The following is a 20,174-nucleotide window of genomic DNA, read 5'->3' as shown; positions in this document are numbered from 1 at the left end:
CGTAAATCAGGCACAATAATGTGATTTTTTTTTTAGACCACATTGTATACTGAGAGCATATGCACCAAGACAAATTCCTTGTGTGTCCAATCACACTTGGCCAATAAAATTCTATTCTATTCTATTCTATAGTGCAGGCTTGTCAGTGCCTATTGCAGTCAGTATGCAAAGGCTACTTGTAGTAGAATTCCTAAACGTACTGCTTATCGAGTATTAAATATACTCCAAATCAAGGCTTTCCAATAAGCTTTGAAATGACATAAGAGATTATATAATGATATTATTTGCAATGTTAGTGTTATATGCAGTTTATTCAATGAGAGTTTGTCCTTTTATTCATAGTTCAGATTCTGAAATAATCGGCTATGCTTTGGATACCCTCTGCAATATCATGTCCAATGATTTGGAAGAGGAAGAACAAGGTTAAGTAGTTGGTTTTTAATATGTCCTTAACAAATAGATTTTACTTAATTTTATTTAATTTAGTGAAATATTTTTAAAAAAATTAAAGTGATCTGCTTTAGATATGCAAGTTCCCATTAAGCTTTGGCTCAGTTGCTGTCACTTCTATGATGGCCAGAGGAAATGTGATGCATATAAATCCAGTTTTAAGTTGAAAAAAGGCTTTCTGTATATGAACTTGAGGTACTACGACTACTGTAGGAAAAAAAAAAGGTTATAATCCAGGATTTGATTTCCTCCCCCCCCCCCTCATTTTTGCAAAATGGCTATTGGATAGGGATATATTGAGTCCTTCTAACCTTCTCTAGTGCAGCTATAAGGAAGTGAGAAAAGAATAGAGTGTGGTGCCCCAGGCTTATGAAGGTACGTTTGTATAACTATAGATCATACTTTAGGGTTGTATCCAAACTAATCCAGTATCTCTTTCCTATTGCAGAAATAATTTTGCTTTAGTCTTTCCTAATTTTTGTTTTGGATTTGCATGTTTTGTTTTTAATGTAGTGTGAGTGAAATGAGCAGCATCTGAAAACATTGTTTTAAATTTAAAAAGTATATGCTGAAGCCAGTGGTTACAGAAATCAATTTGAATGAGTATAACTGAAAACAAGTAAAATAATTATGTTGGAATTTCTAAAATTAAAGATTCTCATTTCATTCTAGTTTCAAATTTATTTTGTTTTACTGATAACCATATTTCATTATGTGTTTCTTTTGATCTTACTTAAAGTTGCCAACTTTAAATAACCTTGTGTTTTTTGCTGTTTCATGTTAAAGAAAATAATTTAAAAAGATTTTCAGTACTATGTTGATGCAGAGGATTGGAACTGTTCTTTTATTAAATAGGCCCAATAAGAAACAAAATATTGTAAATTGCTCAAATGTGCCATCTTTCCCAATATTGGGCGAATACCAGTGTAAATCCTGCATCTGGGAGTCAACATCAACACAAAGGAAATCATAATCTCAAGACACCTGGCTATTGCCAAAATCTATTAACTGATAGGCATGCTTTTGGTAGCACAGAAGACAGGTTTATGGCACCAGAACCAGTAGTTCGGGAACTTTTAAGATTCCTAAAAATGGGACCAAAGTGTAAGTGCTGTGGCAGATTATGAGAACCACTGGAAAGGAAGTGGAGTTCAATAAGTTTGAGGTGAAGCAATACAATCCAGAAATCCTCCCTTAACTGGTTTATTATAAGTCTGTCTGAGAACTAACTTTCAAGTTTTATTATTACATTCTTATTCTGCCTATCTTGGGTTTGCCATTTACATGGAGCTTGACAAAGCTTGACAACTAATGCATTGTATCAATTGATTGCCACTTTGGGCTATGTCCTGATTGGGTGATGGGCATCTGTTCCTAAGTGTCAGCATCTTCACTTGCCCAATATTCAACACTATAGAAACTTACTCTATAATTAGTTTTTAGGTTATTTTGGCAGATGCCGAAAAACATACCTATATTTTTAGTAGCCATATTAACTATGAAGGTTATAAAATGAGGGGCTCTCTCTGTGAAAAGAATAACAAGATAAGATGGTGCTAAGACCAGATCTCTCCTTTATGCCCACTGACAGTTCCAAACTCCACTGAGCCCAAGGAATTGTATTCCCACTTCCCACCCTAGATAACAAACCTGCCACAAGCTGGATGCACCTGGATGCATCTGGAATATTTAGAATATACTACAGATATACACCAAATAAGCATTCAATCTATCACTTATGCACTTAAGGTATTTACCATCAGCAAGTGTGTCTGAGAGAATATATTGCTGTGGCGTGTTCAGCTAGCACAACTCTTCTCCTTAGCACTTAGTCAGAATGCCAAAAACATCAAAGAATGAGAATACTACTAATTTTTTTAAGATACTGATCTTGTCTGAACCATTTACATACATTAAATATTGCAAGATAGAAAAGTGAGGCTCCATAGATCAACACTGGGGATGCTTTAACATTGAACTAACCCCCCCCCCCCCGAGCATACTAGAGCCATGATGGTGAACCTATGGCACGTGTGCCAATGGTGGCACGCAGAGCCCTCTCTGCTGGCATGCGTGCCGTCACCCCAAGTCAGATCTCCGTGCCGTATCTTTTGGTGAGCTTCTGTTTCCCTGCAAACAGCAAAACAGAAGCTCACGAAAGAAAAAGATCTTGCCTCTTGCCGTGCTGCCGGTGTTGGGATGCCCCGCTGCACGCCAGCCAGCTGGTCTTTGGGTCTCTGCTGCACATGTCCACGCATGTGCATGTTTACGCATACGCACTTTCACACACATTTTTCAGTTTGGGCATGCACACGCACGCAGTTTGGGCACTCGGTTTGCCATCACTGTACTACAGTATCTTGTTCATTCAGTTCCATCTTCTCTAACCAAGAGTTACAGTTGGATTTAAAGATTTATTGCCTTTCACAGTCACTGACACTCTGATGCACTGAAAGACAACTATTCTAGTGACCAAGGACTACGTACTATAAAGAAGTTACACTATGTCCAGTGGTCAGCTGAAGTTAGAATGTGTATCTGAAGGGAGGGGCTTCATCCACAGGAAAAAAATCTTAAACCTTGTCTTCTAACTAGAAGAGTATGAGTAATATCTTTTTTAGCACTAATTTGTATTCTTCTTTTCAACATTAGTTATATAAAATCAATTGTCCTTCTTTGCAATATTAAATAGAAGTTGCTTTATTTTTTAAAACTTTCTCTTTCTCCCTCTGCTCTTACAGATGATTCTGAAGGTAAAAGAAATGGAGTATATATCACCATGATGCATTTAGATGTAGTTCTAAGTATTAATTATTCGCAACACTTACTCATTTGAAAAAAGGATGCTATATTTTAGAAAATAGTTTTAGCACATTTTACATACACACAAGTATCTGATACAAACTTGAAATGGTCCTCTTCATATTAAGGGGAGTCATGTAATAATTTCAGGTATTATTTGAAAAAAATAAGGATGATATTAGATCCTCAAGTAAAATACTTGGGATTTTTTATTTTATTTTTTGCTTAAAGAACTTTCAATTAATATGCTACTTAAAAATAATTTCTAAAGGCAATTATTATTCCTTGAACAATTTATAGCAGCAAATTGACTTTTTTGCAGTCCTTTTAAATCAGAGTTGGATCCATTAGCATGCTTTAATTTATGCACTTTCATAAAGGTTGTTTTCTAGTTAACATTGTATATTATGTTTGTCCTGATTTATTTAGCAGCCAGTCTTCAGAAGCTTTTGTTCTAATACTCTACTAAGGATTTATAAAAGTTTTAACATGGTTAATATTATATTTATTCATTATATATATATCGGGCTTAGGTTATCATATTTTATTAACATATTATGAACTATTATTAAAAAGAGTAATCAAAGCAAATTTTTAAGAATGAGATTATTATATTGTTTTAATAACAATTTTGATTATCAAATGCTGGAAAAATTGCAATTGAATGTAATATAAGATCAGTACTTCCCAAATTTTTTCTTTCATTATTCAAAACTACTTATCAGAAATTACTTATTTAAATATCTCTGTTGTGATTGGGTAATAGGTTTGTGTCCTCTTACCTAAAGAAAAGTACTTTTACCTAATTTTAAATACCGTATTTTTCGGAGTATAAGATGCACCTTTTCCCCCCAAAAAAGAGAGTGAAAATCTCTTATACTCTTATACGTCTTATACTCCGAATGTAGCCTCGCCCAGCTTCTCAAATGGAGGTTTCAGCGGCTGAAAAAAGCATTGAAAACTAAGCTTCAGAAAAAAAGCCCCAAACAGAGCTTCAGAAAAGAAGCCCCAAACAGAGCTTCAGAGGCTTTTTTTTCTGAAGCTGTTTCGGAGGCTTTCAGAGGCAGAAAAAGGTTTTTTCTGAAACAGAGTTTCAGAAGCAGAAAAAAAAAAGCAAGGTACAGAGTTCATAACTAAGGAACCTGTTGTTAAAATTCACCTCTGGGAACAGCTGATTGGGGGTATTCCAGGAGGCCAATCCACCTGCCAATTAGCTTTTTTCTTATTTTCCTCCCCTAAAACTTATACTCCGAAAAATACTTATTCAGGTTTGGAAAGCATTGTAACTAAGTACAAGAAAAAATTACTAGCCTGAAGAACATTTACTACAGTAACCTATTGAGGCATATGAGAGAAGGAAGTACAAGTACCAGTAGTCAACTACTGTGTGTGTGTTTGGAGCAGCACATGTTTTTATTAGGAATTGTAATCTATGTACAGCCAATATAAAAGAAGATATTTTTTTTCATTTTTTTCTATCATTTCTATCATTTTTATACTCCACTGTAATTCTTGCTGTCATTTCCTACATAATATTCTCTTTTTTATTTTTAACTTCCTGAAACTCAGATCAATTAAAGTACTTGGGATTGGAAGTAAAGGGTAGTCCTTGACTTACAACAGTTCACTTAGTGACTATTCAAATGGCACTGAAAAAAGTGATTTATGAACATTTGTCACACTTATCACTGTTACAGCATCGCCATGGTTACCTGATTTATATTCGGGTGCTTGACAACTGGTTCATATTTGCAATGTCCTGGGATCATGTGATTCGCTTTTGTGACCTTCTGATAAGCAAAGTCAGTGGGAAAGCCAGATTCACTTAACAACCATGTTACTAATTTAACAACTGCAGTGATTCACTTAACAAATGTGACAAGAAAAGTTGTAAGATGCGGCAAACTCACTTAACAAATTTCTCACTTAGCAACATACGTTTTGGGCTCAATTGTGGCCATAAGTCAAGGATTACCTGTATATAATTTTGAAATCTTTCAACTTTTGAATGTATCTGATCCCAAACTGTACATTTGTAAAATAGCAATGTTACACTAGGCTTCTTTAGATTTCTTTTAGAAGATAGAGCATGATTCACTGCTAAGAGCCTTTATGAATGTTTAAGACTGCAAATAGTCTTTAAAACCTTGTTTATTATATCTTGTGCCTGCAATTGCTTTAAGATAAAGTGATAAAATGGTAGGAAAAAGACTAATGGTTGGTGGTAAAAAAAAAAATTGTCAAGCATAATTAAGAAGCCTTATGGAGGATAGCAGGGACGTGGTGGCTCAGGGGCTAGGATGTTGAGCTTGTCGATCGAAAGGTCGGCAGCTCAGCAGTTCAAATAGTGCTGCCGTGTAACGGGGTGAGCTCCCGTTACCTGTCCCAGCTTCTGCCAACCTAGCAGTTTCGAAAGCACGTAAAAATGCAAGTAGAAAAAATAGGGACCACCTTTGGTGGGAAGGTAACAGCGTTCTGTGCGCCTTTGGTGTTGAGTCATGCCAGCCACATGACCACGGAGACATCTTCGGACAGTGCTGGCTCTTCGGTTTTGAAACGGATATGAGCACCGCCCCCTAAAGTCGGCAACGACTAGCACGTATGTGCGAGGGGAACCTTTACCTTTACCTTTACCTATGGAGGATAGCATAGACGTTGACCAGAAAAGTAACTTTTACAAAGAACAAATTTTTAAACCATTGTTCCCTCCCCCACTTCCCCCCTTTCGCCTCCCTCTCCCCCCCAATACCCCCCCGAGACTTCCCAGAACAAAATGCAGGGTATAACATTTATCAATTATAAGCTAAAATACCACAAAAATCTAACTTATATCCACTCTCTTCCAGCACCCTCTTAACTCCCCTTTCCCATTTAAACATATACATTAATATATGCCATTCATAACGTTATTCATAAACTATTTGGTACTTTTTAGTCCGATACTTGTTTTGAACATAATCAATCCACCTTCTCCACTCCAATACATATTTTTCTTGTGAATGTTCTTTCAAATACGCAGAGATTTTTACCATTTTTACTAAGTTTGATACTTTAAGTGTCCATTCTTCAATAGTAGGTAAATCTTCTCTCTTCCAGTATTGTGCAACCAAAAATCTCACTGCTATTATTAAATTTAGAATCAGCTTAGTCATATATTTTTACGTTTTATGTTCAGTGGTAATGTAGCAATTTATTTATAGTTAATGGGTCTGAGTCCTTCGGGAGAAGGGCGGTATACAAATTTAAATAATAAATAAAATAAAATGGGTGTCTAGTAATTAAAAAGTAAATATTCCATAGTTATAAAATAAATGTCACAATTTATTTTGAAGATTTCTACAGTCATTCTTGCTCAGGAAACCACTCTCCTCCGCACATTGCTTGGGCAGTGTCCATTGGAAACTGCTGCAAAGTGAAGACCAGACCAAATAATAGAATAGACTGATACCTGCAACTTTTTGTGAACTAAAGAACCTTACTGTTGACCAAAAAAAACAAAAACAATAAGAATTCAATCTTTAAAAATAAACTGAGAATTAAATCTTAGCTAAATTTATTAATACTATTTTGTTCTTACATATATTTATTTATTTATTTTATTTATTTTATTCAATTTTTATACCGCCCTTCTCCCGAAGGACTCAGGGCGGTGTACAGCCATGTAAAAGTCACAATATAAACATTAAAAGAAATTAAAACAAGCATATTATAAGGTGGCCGAATTTAAAACATTTAAAACATTAAAATATAAATAAACCCACTAAAATTTTAAGCCAGTCCCGCTTGAATAAATAGGTGCGTTTTCAGCTCACGGCGAAAGGTCCGAAGATCAGGCACTTGACGTAACCCAGGGGGAAGCTCGTTCCAGAGCGTAGGAGCTCCCACAGAGAAGGCCCTACCTCTGGGGGCCGCCAGCCAACATTGTTTGGCGGACGGCACCCTGAGAAGGCCCTCTCTGTGAGAGCGTACGGGTCGGTGGGAGGCAAAAGGTAACAGCAGGCGGTTCCGTAAGTACCCGGGTCCTAAGCCATGGAGTGCTTTAAAGGTGGTGACCAGAATCTTAAAGCGCACCCGGAAAACCACAGGAAGCCAGTGCAGACTGCGCAGGATTGGTGTTACATGGGAGCAACGAGTTGCTCCCACTATTACCCACGCAGCTGCATTCTGGACTAACTGCAGCCTCCGGGTGCACTTCAAGGGCAGCCCCATGTAGAGAGCATTGCAATAATCCAAGCGGGAAGTGACGAGGGCATGAGTGACCGTGCATAAGGCATCCCGGTCAAGGAAGGGGCGCAACTGGCGCACCAAGCGTGAGTGGAAGGCCCTCTTGGAGACGGCCGCCAAATGATCGTCAAACGACAGCCGCCCATCCAAGAGGACACCCAGGTTGCGCACCCTCTCCGTCGGGGCCAATAACTCGCCCCCCACAGCCAGCTGCGGCTGAAGCTGACTGAACCGGGGTGCCGGCATCCACAGCCACTTCGTCTTGGAGGGATTGAGCTTGAGTCTGTTTCTCCCCATCCAGACCCATACGGCTTCCAGACACCGGGACAGCACTTCGACAGCTTCGTTGGGGTGGTCCGGGATGGAAAAGTACAGCTGCGTATCATCAGCGTACAGATGATAACTCACCCCGAAACCACTGATGACCTCACCCAGCGGCTTCATGTAGATGTTGAACAGGAGGGGCGATAGAATTGACCCCTGAAGTACCCCACAAGTGAGGCGCCTCGCGGTTGACCTATGCCCCCCTGTCAACACCGTCTGCGACCAGTCGGAGAGATAGGAGGAGAACCACCGATAAACGGTGCCTCCCACTCCCAGTCCCTCCAACCAGTGCAGCAGGATACCATGGTCGATGGTATCGAACGCCGCTGAGAGATCTAATAGGACCAGGGTAGAGGAACAGCCCCTGTCCCTGGCCCTCCAGAGGTCATCCACCAACGCGACCAAAGCTGTCTCCGTACTGTGACCGGACCGGAAGCCGGACTGGAACGGGTCTAGATATATAATAAAGCCCCAATACTATTTCATTGTATTACAAGTAGATACATTGTGCAATTTTGTATATAGGTTCTGTATGGTACATAGCAATTGAAATCTGAAACTAGTCAGTAAAGTAGTGGAAAAATATTTCACTTATTTCAGAAAATAGATGTGCTGTCCTGTAAAGACTTGGGGATGTTCAGAATAGAAAAATCACACTTCAGGATAATCTATAATAAAACGTAACTTCATGACAAAAATAAATCCATTAAAATAAATTATAGAATTAATAACTCTATAATACCGGTACTAGATGAAATATGTATAATAGCAATAGCACTCAGACATATATCACTCCATAATGCTTAAAGCACTGTCTGAGCAGTTTACAGAGTCAACATATTGCCCCTAACAATCTGCATCCTCATTTAACTGACCTCGGAAGGATGGAAGTCTGAATCAACCTTGAGCCAGTCAGGATCAAAATCTTGGTGGTGGGCAGACCTAGCCTGCAATACTGCGTTCTAACCATTGTGGCACTATATCTCTTTTAAAACCATATATCATGTTTTAGGATAACATCAATCCCACAACTCGCACTTAGTTCGCAAATATACAGTGAAAAAGAATTATCTTCCTATTCTTTCTGAAAGCAAACAGCATGACCCATCCTGATCTCCCGGGGAATGCTGTATCACAAGGCCAAGGATACCGCAGAGATGACCTGCTTTTAACTTCCATTATTTCAGTTTGGATATATAGGACAGATTCAGTTTAAAGAACATAATCCTATAGATAAAAGAATGTCCTAAAGGGCTTTATAGATCATAACCAAGACATTAAATTATATATGGAAACGTACTGTATATTATATAATATACTGTAATATCTAAAATACAGGCATTATCATGCTATAAAAATAGTTAAACAAAAATAGTTTTTATTTTATTTTAATTTATTTTATTTACATTTATATCCCGTCCTTCTCCAAAGACTCCGGGTGGCTTACAGTGTATAAGGCAATAGTCTCATTCTATTTGTATATTTACAAAGTCAAACAAACAAGCTGACAGTTTCTGAACAAACTGTAGTTTCTAAATCTTTAAGGTCTGAAATAGAGTTATTCAGTCATGAAGTGATAAACTCAATATTACTAGGACTTGTTTAGATTTTATTCCATCTCATCCAGTCCATTGTAGATATCAGACACAACAAAGAAAACCAAGGTACATCCTGCTTGGCCCAGATCAGAGATGCATAACAAGTATCTTCTACATCTTCAGTTATCACTGCACCTAATATCCATTGCAAACTAATGGACAACTTCTCCCAAAAGTTTCAAACCAATCTATGGTTTGTAATAGTGGCAAATACCTGTAGCTTGGGTGTAGGATGAGGATGAAGGTTCGTTCTCTGAGCTTGTGGGTTGGTTTCCAAATGTTTTGTTAGTCTCTACCCACACTGATACTAAACAGTATTAGTTCAATTGGAGCAATACAAAAATCATCAGCCACACTGCCACCTGCCACCCTCGTGAGTTCATTGAAGCCTGCCACTCCACAAGTAATTCTATTAACAGATTCATTGACCTATAACCAACCCGCGAACCCCTCAGAATCCAAATCAACCGCACAGCCAACCAGAGACAGCATTAACCCTCAACCAACTCACGCAACCCCCCACCAACAGTTCACTTCCCAATGACCCTAACCTGACCTCATCACAAGACCCACTGATGACTCGCAGCTGATCTATTTACAAGACCCTCACTTGACACACCCACACCTGAAGCCCTTATAAACAGAAGAACACTGACACTGACATCCCCTAAACTCCGCAGATGTTACCTGGCCTGGTAATTAAACATTCAGAAACCAATCCACAAGCTTGGAGAACGAACCTTTACCCTCAATCTAGGGTCCCTCCACCAAGAAAGGCCAAGGGTTTCGGGACTTCCTATCCTCCACTAGCTGGAAGTGGAAGGTGTACTACCCTTATAAGACAATGTTAACTTTCATAGGCAATCTAGAAGGACGCTGTAGTTTATGATATCAAACACTGCTGAGGAGCCTAGAAGGACACGTTGCCCTCATCCATATCCACATCTAATAATGTTTTCATCATATAACTGAGCCTAAAGCAACTAGGATTCTCTATAACTACACTATCTTTTTCAGAATGCCCCCCCCCCGCCCCCAGAAAATTGGAAACTTGCAGACATTATGCAGTATATGATTTAATAAATGGTTTGTTCAGGAAAAGGCTTTTGAACTTAAAAAATAGAAGATGAAATTATTTTTTGCTTAAGGGATTTCTGTTTGAGAAATTCATCTTAGAGTGTCTTTTTCTGAATATGAATGAATTAAGGTAGTCGTAAATAGAGCATTGGTATGTTTTTGAATGTTTATTTACTAGTTCATTGAGTTTGTTTTACTTTGGCATTTACTACCAAATCTATAAAGTGTAACACCTAAAGTCCTGGAATATTTTTGCATAATATGAAATATATATATATGTATATATATGTTCAATTTCACTTTTTAATATCTTTATTATTGTATTTACTTTAAATTGCCTTTGTTGAGATCTCTGATTTGTACTATTTTTAATGTTACAGAAGAAAATTCACAGAAACAAACAGAAGATTTTGGCAGTCAGTTTACCGAAATTTTTATTAAGCAACATGAAAATGTCACTCTTCTGCTGACTTATTTAGAGGTGAGAATTATTAAATAGTATGTAATTTAACTGAGTGACATTGTCATAAATAAAGTATAGCATAATAAAAGATTAGAAGGTCCCTTGGAGGCCTTCTAATCTAACTCTCTGCTCAAGGAGGAGACTACATTATTCTGGACAAATGGCTGTCCAGTCTCTTAAAACCTCCCGTGATGGAGCACTCACAACTTCTGGAGGCAAACTATTTAACTGATTAATTGTTCTCACTGTCAGAAAATTGCTCCTTAATTCTAGAATTGATCTCCCTTTGTTAAGCTTTCATCCATTAGTTTTTGCCTTGTCCTCAGGTGCTTTGGAGAATACGTTAACCTCCTGTTCTCTGTGACAGCTCTTCAAACGTTGGAAGACTATTATTATGTCACTCAGTCCTTGATGTTGAGACTTCGATGTTGATGTTGAGACTTTGGAAAAAGTACAGAGAAGAGCAACTAAGATAAATGCCTGGAGTCTAAAACATTCGAAGAATGGTTGCAAGATTTGGCTATAGTTAGTCTAGAGCAGGGGTGTCCCTGTTCGAGACTAACCATAGACTAACATCCGCGGGATGCTTAGATCTGGCCTGTGGAACTGCCTTGGAAACAGCCAAGGACTGGTCCATAGTGCCTCTGCCAATGAAAACAAAGCTTGTGAGGGCCATGTGTGGCCTTTCCAAGCTCCTTTTTCACTGTTAGAGGGTTGCAGGACACCGTTGCAGCCAAAAACTGAGCTCTAGAACCCATTTTCACTGGCAGAGCACTTGGGCCACCATAGGCGCTCCCAAAACGAGTGACATCAAGCTGGCCATGCGACCCCGGTCCCCCGAGGTCAAACAAAACCCTGATGCGGTCCTCGATGAAGTCGAGTTTGACACTCCTGGTCTAGAGAAAAGAAGGACTAGGGTGACATGTTAGCAATATTCCAGTATTTGAGGGGCTGCCATAAAGAAGAGGAAGTCAACTTATTTTCCAAAGCACCAGAAGGCAGGGCAAGAAACAACAGATGGAAACTAATCAAGGAGAGAAGCAGCCTGGAATTAAGAAGAAACTTCCTAACAGTGAGAACAATTTAACTGTGGAACAGGTTTCCTTCAAAAGTTGTGAGTGCTTCATCACTGGCGGTTTTTAAGAAGAGACTGGGCTGCTACTTGCCTGAAATGTTATAGCAAGGGGTTGGACTAGAAAACCTCTTCCTTCCAACTCTATTTTGAATTGAAATTGAATTCTGTTCATTAGACTAGATATACCCAATTTTGCAACAGTTTATCGTATGTTTGAACTTCCAGCTCTCTAATCATCTTTATTGCTCTTTGCACTCTTTTCTAGACTCTCAATTTCTTTTTTTCTATTGTGGTGACCAAAACTGGACACAGTATTCCAAGTGCAGTCTTATCAAAGCAGTATAAAATAGTACTAATACATCATGTGATTTTGAAACTATCCTTCAATGGATGCAATCTAGGACTGCATTGGCTTTTTTGGCAGCTCCAGCACACTGCTGGCTCATACTTAACTGGTTTCCACTAGGATTTCTAGATCCCTCTTACAGTTACTGCTGTTACAGTGTACTGTACCTGGGTAGGTAGTCCTTGCCTTACAGTCACCATTGGAATCAGTATTTCCATTGCTTAGCAAGGCAGTCAATGTGAATGGTACCCAATTTTACAACATTTTAAACCAGGATTGTTAAGCAAATTATTGCAGTTGTTTGTTAAAAGCCATCTGGGAAGGTTGCAAATGGTATTCACATGATGCTGGGATGCTGCAGCTGTCATAAATACATGCCAGTTGGCAGACATCCAAATTTTAATTTCATGGCCAGGGGGATGCTGCTATAGTCATAAGTGCAAGGATTGGTTGTAAATATTTTTTTTCACCATTGTTTTGACTACAAATGGTCAGTAAATGAATGGTTACAAGTCATGGATTATTTTTTCAAGAGTATTTTATGCTAATGTTGGTGATTATTTCAGAAATTTTAGACAGATAAGCTATCACTCATTCTATTGCCTACTGTAGCTAGAATTAGATATTTCACAGCAAATATATACATTACTCTCCTTTTAAACAGGTTATGTTCCTAGAGGCTGTTCACAAATCTGTTTTGTTTGTAAGTCCGAAGTAGGTAAAAAACACTCAAAGTAGATTTTGCACCTTACTGCATCTGGTAAAACCTGATGTGATGGTGTTGGTGCATTCTCTCATAATGTGCTTGATTTGTATGTAATCTTAAATTTTATTTGGATAAAATTAAGAAACAGTTTGCCTGGGATATTTATCCCAGGAATTTGTTATGACTATGACAAGTAAATTTCACACATATATATCCTTAATTTTACCTGAAACTTTTTTCTTATAAACTAATCTAAATTACTTGAGAAAAGCTTTTTAGGTATTGCTATTGTTTGATGTTAATTACTTGACAGATTTGTAATATTTCAATCAATAGTTTATTAATTACTTACCCCAGACAAAAAATGTAAATGCTAGCCTCTATAGAACTGGTGCATTAGATTACTGCTACAATAAAACTTTAATACTTTATCAATGAAATATATGATCATTGCAGGAGTTTGATTTTCATGTCCGGTGGCCTGGAGTAAAACTTCTTACAGTGTTGTTAAAACAGCAAGGTCCCCAAGTGCAGCAGATAATCTTAGTCAGTCCTATGGGTAAGTATTTTTAAATAGTATTTTACATCCATTTTTAAACGTAATAGCTATTTATTAATTATATTTTTATTAAACAAATTTATATGCTTGCCCAACTCACACATGGTGACTCTGGACAGCATGGGGGACTGAAAACAGATATCCAAAGCAATTGATAAAAATTTAAAATTATTAGCATTAACTCTCTGGATAAATAATGTTTTCTGTAGTATGAAAAGATAAGAGTAATAATAAGCACATATTTTGAAGACCATAATTGAGTAATGAAATGCTGCAATATAGGAACCTCTATTCTGGATCAAATCATACCCTGATTCAGGCAGTGTGGGCAGGCAGTGTGGGGCAAGGGCTGGGAGCTTTGGAATTGTGTTCCAGAACCAATTAAAATGTTATTTAATCAATTCCTCGAGAAAGAGAGAGATTCTATGAAGATTCTCAATATCCCGGTCATTGTTGTTCCAAATCTTCCAAAATGCATCCAAACTTTTTTTCCCTTTGAAATTGTTTCTCTTCTCACCTAAGAAGCTTTTTCCATTCTGATTGACTGGTGAGGAATGGAAGAATATATATTTTTTGCAGTCATCTGGTTGTTAGCACTTGGAGGATTGGTCATTAGCTCTCTGAAAGTTGTGGAGGCTACTTGGGAGTTTTTCTGTATCTTCAAAGTCACCTGAGCGAAAAGAGAAAGAAAAGAGAAAACAAAAATACATCAAGGATGCCCTATCAAAACTGGGCCTTCATCAAAAGGATGAAGGATCACAAAAGGATCCAGCGGTAGTTCTTTCATAACAAGGAAGAGAACAACAAATGGAGCAATGTTGTCATTCCATACTTTGCAGGAATATATGGAAAGCTCAGGAGAATTTTCAAGCAACACAACATATATGCACACTTTAAATCCAGGAATACATTAAGATAGAAGATTGTCCACCCCAAGTACAAAACATCCAGTCACAAACACTACAATGTGGTATATGCAGTGCAATGCAGAGAGACATGTGCAGATCTGCACATTGGGAAATAAAACAACCACTTCACAAACACATGGCATAACACAGAAGAATAAATATATTAAGATAGGATTCAGCAGTCCATTTGAATCTGAAAGACAAGGTCACGGTTTTGAACACAGCAAAGTTCACATTTTGGACAAAGAGAATTACTGGTTGAAAGAGGAGTCAAAAAGATCATGTATATTAACATTGAATAGCCCTCAACAAAGGGAGAAAGGATACAACATCACCTGTTTATAAAGCAGTCCTTTCAGCAGGTCCAAGAAGGTTCCACATCTCTTTACATTCTGATTCAGATGACTACAGATAAACACCCAAGTGGCTTGAACCCTTGAAAGGACTCTCAGAAAGGTAACAACTAACCCTCAAAAGACTAACAACCAGGTGACTGCAAAGAATATAAATCATTCCATTCCCCACCCATCAGTTAGAAGTGAAGAAGCTTCTCAGATGAGAAGCAAAACATTTTCAAAAGAAAAAAATAAAGTCTAGATGCCTTTTAGAAAAAGCACCTTTGGGACAACCTCTTGATTAGGGCCCGGAACCTGTCTTATCTGTCAGAACTAAGGACCGTACAATACCTGCTCAACTAAATTTAGTTTAGTACACAATATGGCAATTGCATTATTATTCACAGTGGCTGCCTAGAGTATCTCCGATAATTAAGATGATGGATGAATGGATTAGATTTTTTAGTGCTATGTATATATAGTGTATTGTAATAATCTAAAATGGATTTTATACTATACTCTGGACAACCTGTTCTTGTCTATGAGAAAGTGTAATTAATTCATTGCTGGTCATTATTAAAAGATATTTCTTGCTTGGCGTTTTAAGCAAGAAGATTAATTGCACTTCCTGGCTTTACACCTCATTTTGAGAACTTTATAAACTATTCAAAAGTTGAGCATAATTTTCCATATATCTGGTAATAGTATTTTTAGCCAGAATATTTAGGTAGATTACAGTAGTACAAGAAACATGTAGACTGTGCTATTTTTTATTCTCTGAATGCCAACAAGCCATTAAAAAGTTGTTTTCTTAATTTGTCAAGAAAAGAATATGGGGAGGGGAGTCATACTTTAATGATGTCTCATATGACATGAATGTAGAAATTCGTGTATTCAGACCTTGGTATTTAGTAGAATCATTTCTGGCCAGACTAGGTAAGACTTTACTTGAGACCTTGAATGTCCATGGCTGATTAAAATAGATAATTCTCCCTTTAACTCAAGTCTATCATTTTTTTTCTAGGAGTCTCAAGGTTAATGGATCTACTAGCAGATTCTAGAGAGGTCATAAGAAATGATGTGAGTAGATATTTTACATTCATGCAACATTTTATTAATGACATTCTTTTCTGAATTGTAAAACCAGCCCAGTATTTTCTTAGCATTTATATTTCACTGAAAATACAATATAATCAGAGTAGATGATAAGTACATGAAGTATATGCCAATGTCATTATTGCAGAATATTATAGACTGTTTTTGAAGAAAATACGTTTATTTTTAATTAACCTCATGCTGAAAATCTTAAGAGATTGACAGATTTATTGTAAATTGATAAACAAGTTTCTTTGATTTTAGAAGTGCTGATTCAGGGGTGAAATGCTCCCGGTTCGGACCGGGTCGCCCGACCCAGTAGCGATGGCGGCGGGTGGTGGGTAGAATTGGTAGCAAACATCCCTCCCCTGCCCTTGCCCAGCTGAGCCACGCAATCATCAGAGGGTTTTTTTTTTACTTTTAAAAGCATTTTTTCTTTGACTGAAAAAAATTAAAAGTAAAAAAAAGGCCTTTGATGATCGCACGGCTCAGCTGGGATCATCAGAACCCTTTAAAAGCATTTTTTCTACAACCTCTTCAGCTGAAGAGGTTGTAGAAAAAATGCTTTTAAAAGTAAAAAAAAAAAGTTGGCCACGCCCACCCAGTGACATTACCCCACCACCACCATCAAGCCACGCCCACAGAACCGGTAGCAACAACTTTTACATTTCACCACTGTCCTGGTTGTTTTGAAACAGAAAATTATTAATCTGAAATGACATTTTCTTTGCTTATAACTGTATTTCCTTGCACTTCACTTTCCTAAATCTTATATCTTCCTTACTCATTTACATGTTGTCATTGTTGTCCTTATTTTATAAATTATCAGACATGCATTTTGCATAGTTAAAATAAAATCTTCTTTTCTTATTTTTCAAACATTTTTCAACAAATGTCTAGTTATACACTTTAAGATAAGTTAGAGATAAGTTTTCAGGTGCAGCAGCCAGTATTCTGCTGCTTTATCATGTATGCATCATATCTTTATTTTTTGCAAAGTTCAAACAAAGAGCCAGGAACCAAAACTTAGAGAGAATTCTAAAATATAACTATAGAAGAAGAGATGGCACTGTAAGTTTAAAAAAACTAGGTGCCCACAATATGTAATAGTTTATCCTTGCTATTCAAACAGTTAACTTAAAACAATACAATACTACTATTTTTACTCCATAATGTGGCATTAAAAACCCTAACACATAGGTAAGGAGGAAGTTCTGAGTCATCTGAAGAAACTGCATGACTGAGTGCTTTACAAAACTACTTATTTCCCCTTTATTCTCTGTTTTTGTTAAAGGAGATTTGAGCAATAGCAGAAGAAAATATATGAGAGAAAGTAGTGATTCTTATTCAATTGATTCTCACAAACTTTTAAGCGATTTTATGGAATATATACTTATACTAGTTCTTGTCTGCAATTGGTTGTTGTTGTCTTTTGTTTTTAACTCCAGTGAACATTTTGTCTTTTTTTCCCCTTTCTCCTCCAGGGTGTTTTGTTACTTCAGCAGTTAACAAAAAGTAATGCAGCAATCCAGAAAATAGTTGCTTTTGAAAATGCATTTGAAAGATTGTTAGATATCATAACAGATGAGGGTAATAGCGATGGAGGTATGTGCCTGAAATCTCAATTTTCATTCCATAGTTATAAGTTCAGATAATTCATATTTATAAGAGCTATTAAAATTAATGTCTGTTAACCACTCTATTTTGTAGGCATAGTAGTGGAGGACTGTCTTCTGTTGCTACAAAATTTGTTGAAAAATAACAATTCAAATCAGAATTTTTTCAAGGAAGGTTCTTATATTCAGCGTATGAAACCATGGTTTGAAGTTGGTGATGATAATGCTGGTTGGTCTGCACAGAAAGTAACCAATTTGCATTTGATGCTGCAGGTAATTTTTTATCCATATGAAGTAACATTTAAAATGAGGTCTAAGTAAGTTTTGAACTAATGTCAAATGGAATAGCATTATCTTTGAAGTTATTTAAAAAGGATGCTTTGGATACTTTCAGCACACCTAAATCATTGTTTACTTTCTTTACAGCTGGTGCGTGTGCTGGTGTCTCCTACAAATCCTCCTGGTGCCACCAGCAGTTGTCAAAAAACCATGTTTCATTGTGGGTTATTACAACAGCTTTGTACAATTCTGATGGCAACTGGAGTTCCTGCTGATATTCTTACAGAGGTAAAATACTAGAGAATAGTGACTGTTACAAGATAAGATAATGATCAGGTAACAAGAGGAAATTATCATAGCCTTTTCTGAAATGCTGAATTTTTAAAAATTTCTGTAGAACTTTAAAATATTGACACACATTATTACAGATAATCCTCAACTTATGATCTCAATTGACCCCAAAGTTTCTGTTGTTAAGTGAAACAATTGTTAAGTGAATTTTGCCCCATTTTACAACTTTCTTGCCACAGTTGTGAAGTGAATCACTGCAGTTATTAAGTGAGTAACATAGTTGTTAAATGAATCTGGCTTCCCCATTGATTTTGCTTGTCAGAAGGTTGCAAAAGTGATGACATGACTCTGGGACACTGTAACCCTCAAACTGCTTGCATGCAAACTGCTTGCCAAGCATCTACATTTTCATCACATGATCATGGAATTACTATAATGGTTGTACATGTAAAAAATAGTCTTAAGTCATTTTTTTCAGTGCCGTTGTAAATTTGAATGGTCACTAAATGACCTATGGTCACTATTGAGGACTACCTGTGTTTGATTCAATTTCATCGTTTCAAATGTAAATTAAAAAATGTTAGATTATTGAAAATGTTTGACAAACAGGGTTCAGATCTTCTTTTGCTACTATAAAGGTAACCTTCATTTTAACAATGTTATTAGGGAATAATATTATCATTTTAGAATATTTCATGGTGTGTTACTATCATTTGCAAGTAAATTGGACTGATGTCATTCACCCTCATTGTTTTTAAGATTTTGTAGGATAGCATGTAAAAATTGTCTGCAGAGTATGACGTCACATGATCACATACAAATCAACTCATTCAATGTAAACAGCTACATGCACAAATATTGCTCAATTTTCAATAATTTCATATTCTTCTGATAGTGTGGAATAACAATGAAATATTGTCCAATCTTAAATCTGTTGAGCAATCATGTTACTTTCACTGATAGAATATATACAGAGAACCAAAACTGAAAATACTTTATTGTATTTTCATAAATAAATATAAATATTTGTTAGTGTGCATTTTGCATAATATAGCATAAATCAAAGAAATGAACTCAATATCAATTCATTGTTCACTTCCTGATTCTGACATTGTAGCGATTAGTTTTGATTTCTTGTGTTCTTTAATTCTTATTTTCTAGACCATTAACACTGTATCAGAAGTAATTCGAGGATCTCAAATGAATCAAGATTACTTTGCTTCAGTAAATGCACCTTCAAATCCTCCAAGGTATGTTAAAGAAAATGTAATGGAACTTTGTGTAAAAATTAATGTTTATGGAAGGAAACACATTTAACTGTAAATTGGGTATAAAAATCTGAAATGTTAATATTTAATTATAAGAAATGGCAATTGATATAGAAGTTATTCTGAGTTTTCGTGATTTATTTATTTGTTTATTAAGAAAATTTATATGGCCACCCAATTCACTTACAGTGATACAGGGCAATTTTGCAAGAGTTTGCAAAATGAGGGACAGTCTTATTTCTGCAGTGATGATGTTCCACAGGGAAGGGGCTGCTACAGAGAATGCCTTTCTTGGTGCCACTAGATCAAGGATGGGCAACTATGGCCCTTTTATGAGTGTGGACTTCAACTGCCAGAATTCCTGAGCCATAGTTGCACAAAGACCATACTGGCCATGATTGCCACTTGTTCTTCAAGCAGAATTCATGAGTTCAGGAGAACCTCCACTGGGGCTATTTGAGGCAGGGAAACCTAATCCAAGATCAGAGATGGCAGTTTTCCGTGGATCGAAGAACCCAAACCCAGAGTCATTCTTTCGTGCCAGGGTTTCAGTCCATTGCTTCTCATCAAGCCCATTACAGCCTCCAGGCACTGCAAGAGGGAGGTCACAATACGGTTTAACTCATCACGGGCTGCAATATACAGATGGGTTTCATTCAATATACAGATGGGTTTCATCTGTACAGATGAATTGACTGTAGCATGAATTTTCCATGGATTGAAGAACCCAAACCCAGAGTCATTCTTTCTTGCCAGGG

General features: G+C 36.9%; 1 protein-coding gene across 6 annotated transcripts in view; it reads left to right on the top strand.

The window, feature by feature from the left end:
• Nucleotides 1-20,174, top strand: part of USO1 (USO1 vesicle transport factor) — a 61,731-nt gene that overhangs the window by 5,543 nt on the left and 36,014 nt on the right. For 5 of the 6 annotated variants that reach the window (XR_009154849.1, XM_058180448.1, XM_058180447.1 and 2 more), the window contains exons 4-11: nt 343-422; nt 10,856-10,956; nt 13,522-13,624; nt 15,892-15,947; nt 17,447-17,567; nt 17,673-17,851; nt 18,005-18,145; nt 19,310-19,398. Coding sequence is in view for 5 of the 6 variants with exons in the window: in XM_058180448.1 (XP_058036431.1) it covers nt 343-422; nt 10,856-10,956; nt 13,522-13,624; nt 15,892-15,947; nt 17,447-17,567; nt 17,673-17,851; nt 18,005-18,145; nt 19,310-19,398 (870 nt within the window). In the remaining variant the exon portion in view is untranslated. The remainder of the gene's footprint in view (nt 1-342; nt 423-10,855; nt 10,957-13,521; nt 13,625-15,891; nt 15,948-17,446; nt 17,568-17,672; nt 17,852-18,004; nt 18,146-19,309; nt 19,399-20,174) is intronic. The other variant, XM_058180449.1, reaches the window with a different exon arrangement.

The sequence above is a fragment of the Ahaetulla prasina genome, chromosome 4 (genome assembly GCF_028640845.1).
Source record: "Ahaetulla prasina isolate Xishuangbanna chromosome 4, ASM2864084v1, whole genome shotgun sequence".
Taxonomy (NCBI): Eukaryota; Metazoa; Chordata; class Lepidosauria; order Squamata; family Colubridae; genus Ahaetulla; species Ahaetulla prasina.
Note: the sequence above shows the minus strand (reverse complement) of the source record. Positions and strands in the feature narration are given on the sequence as shown.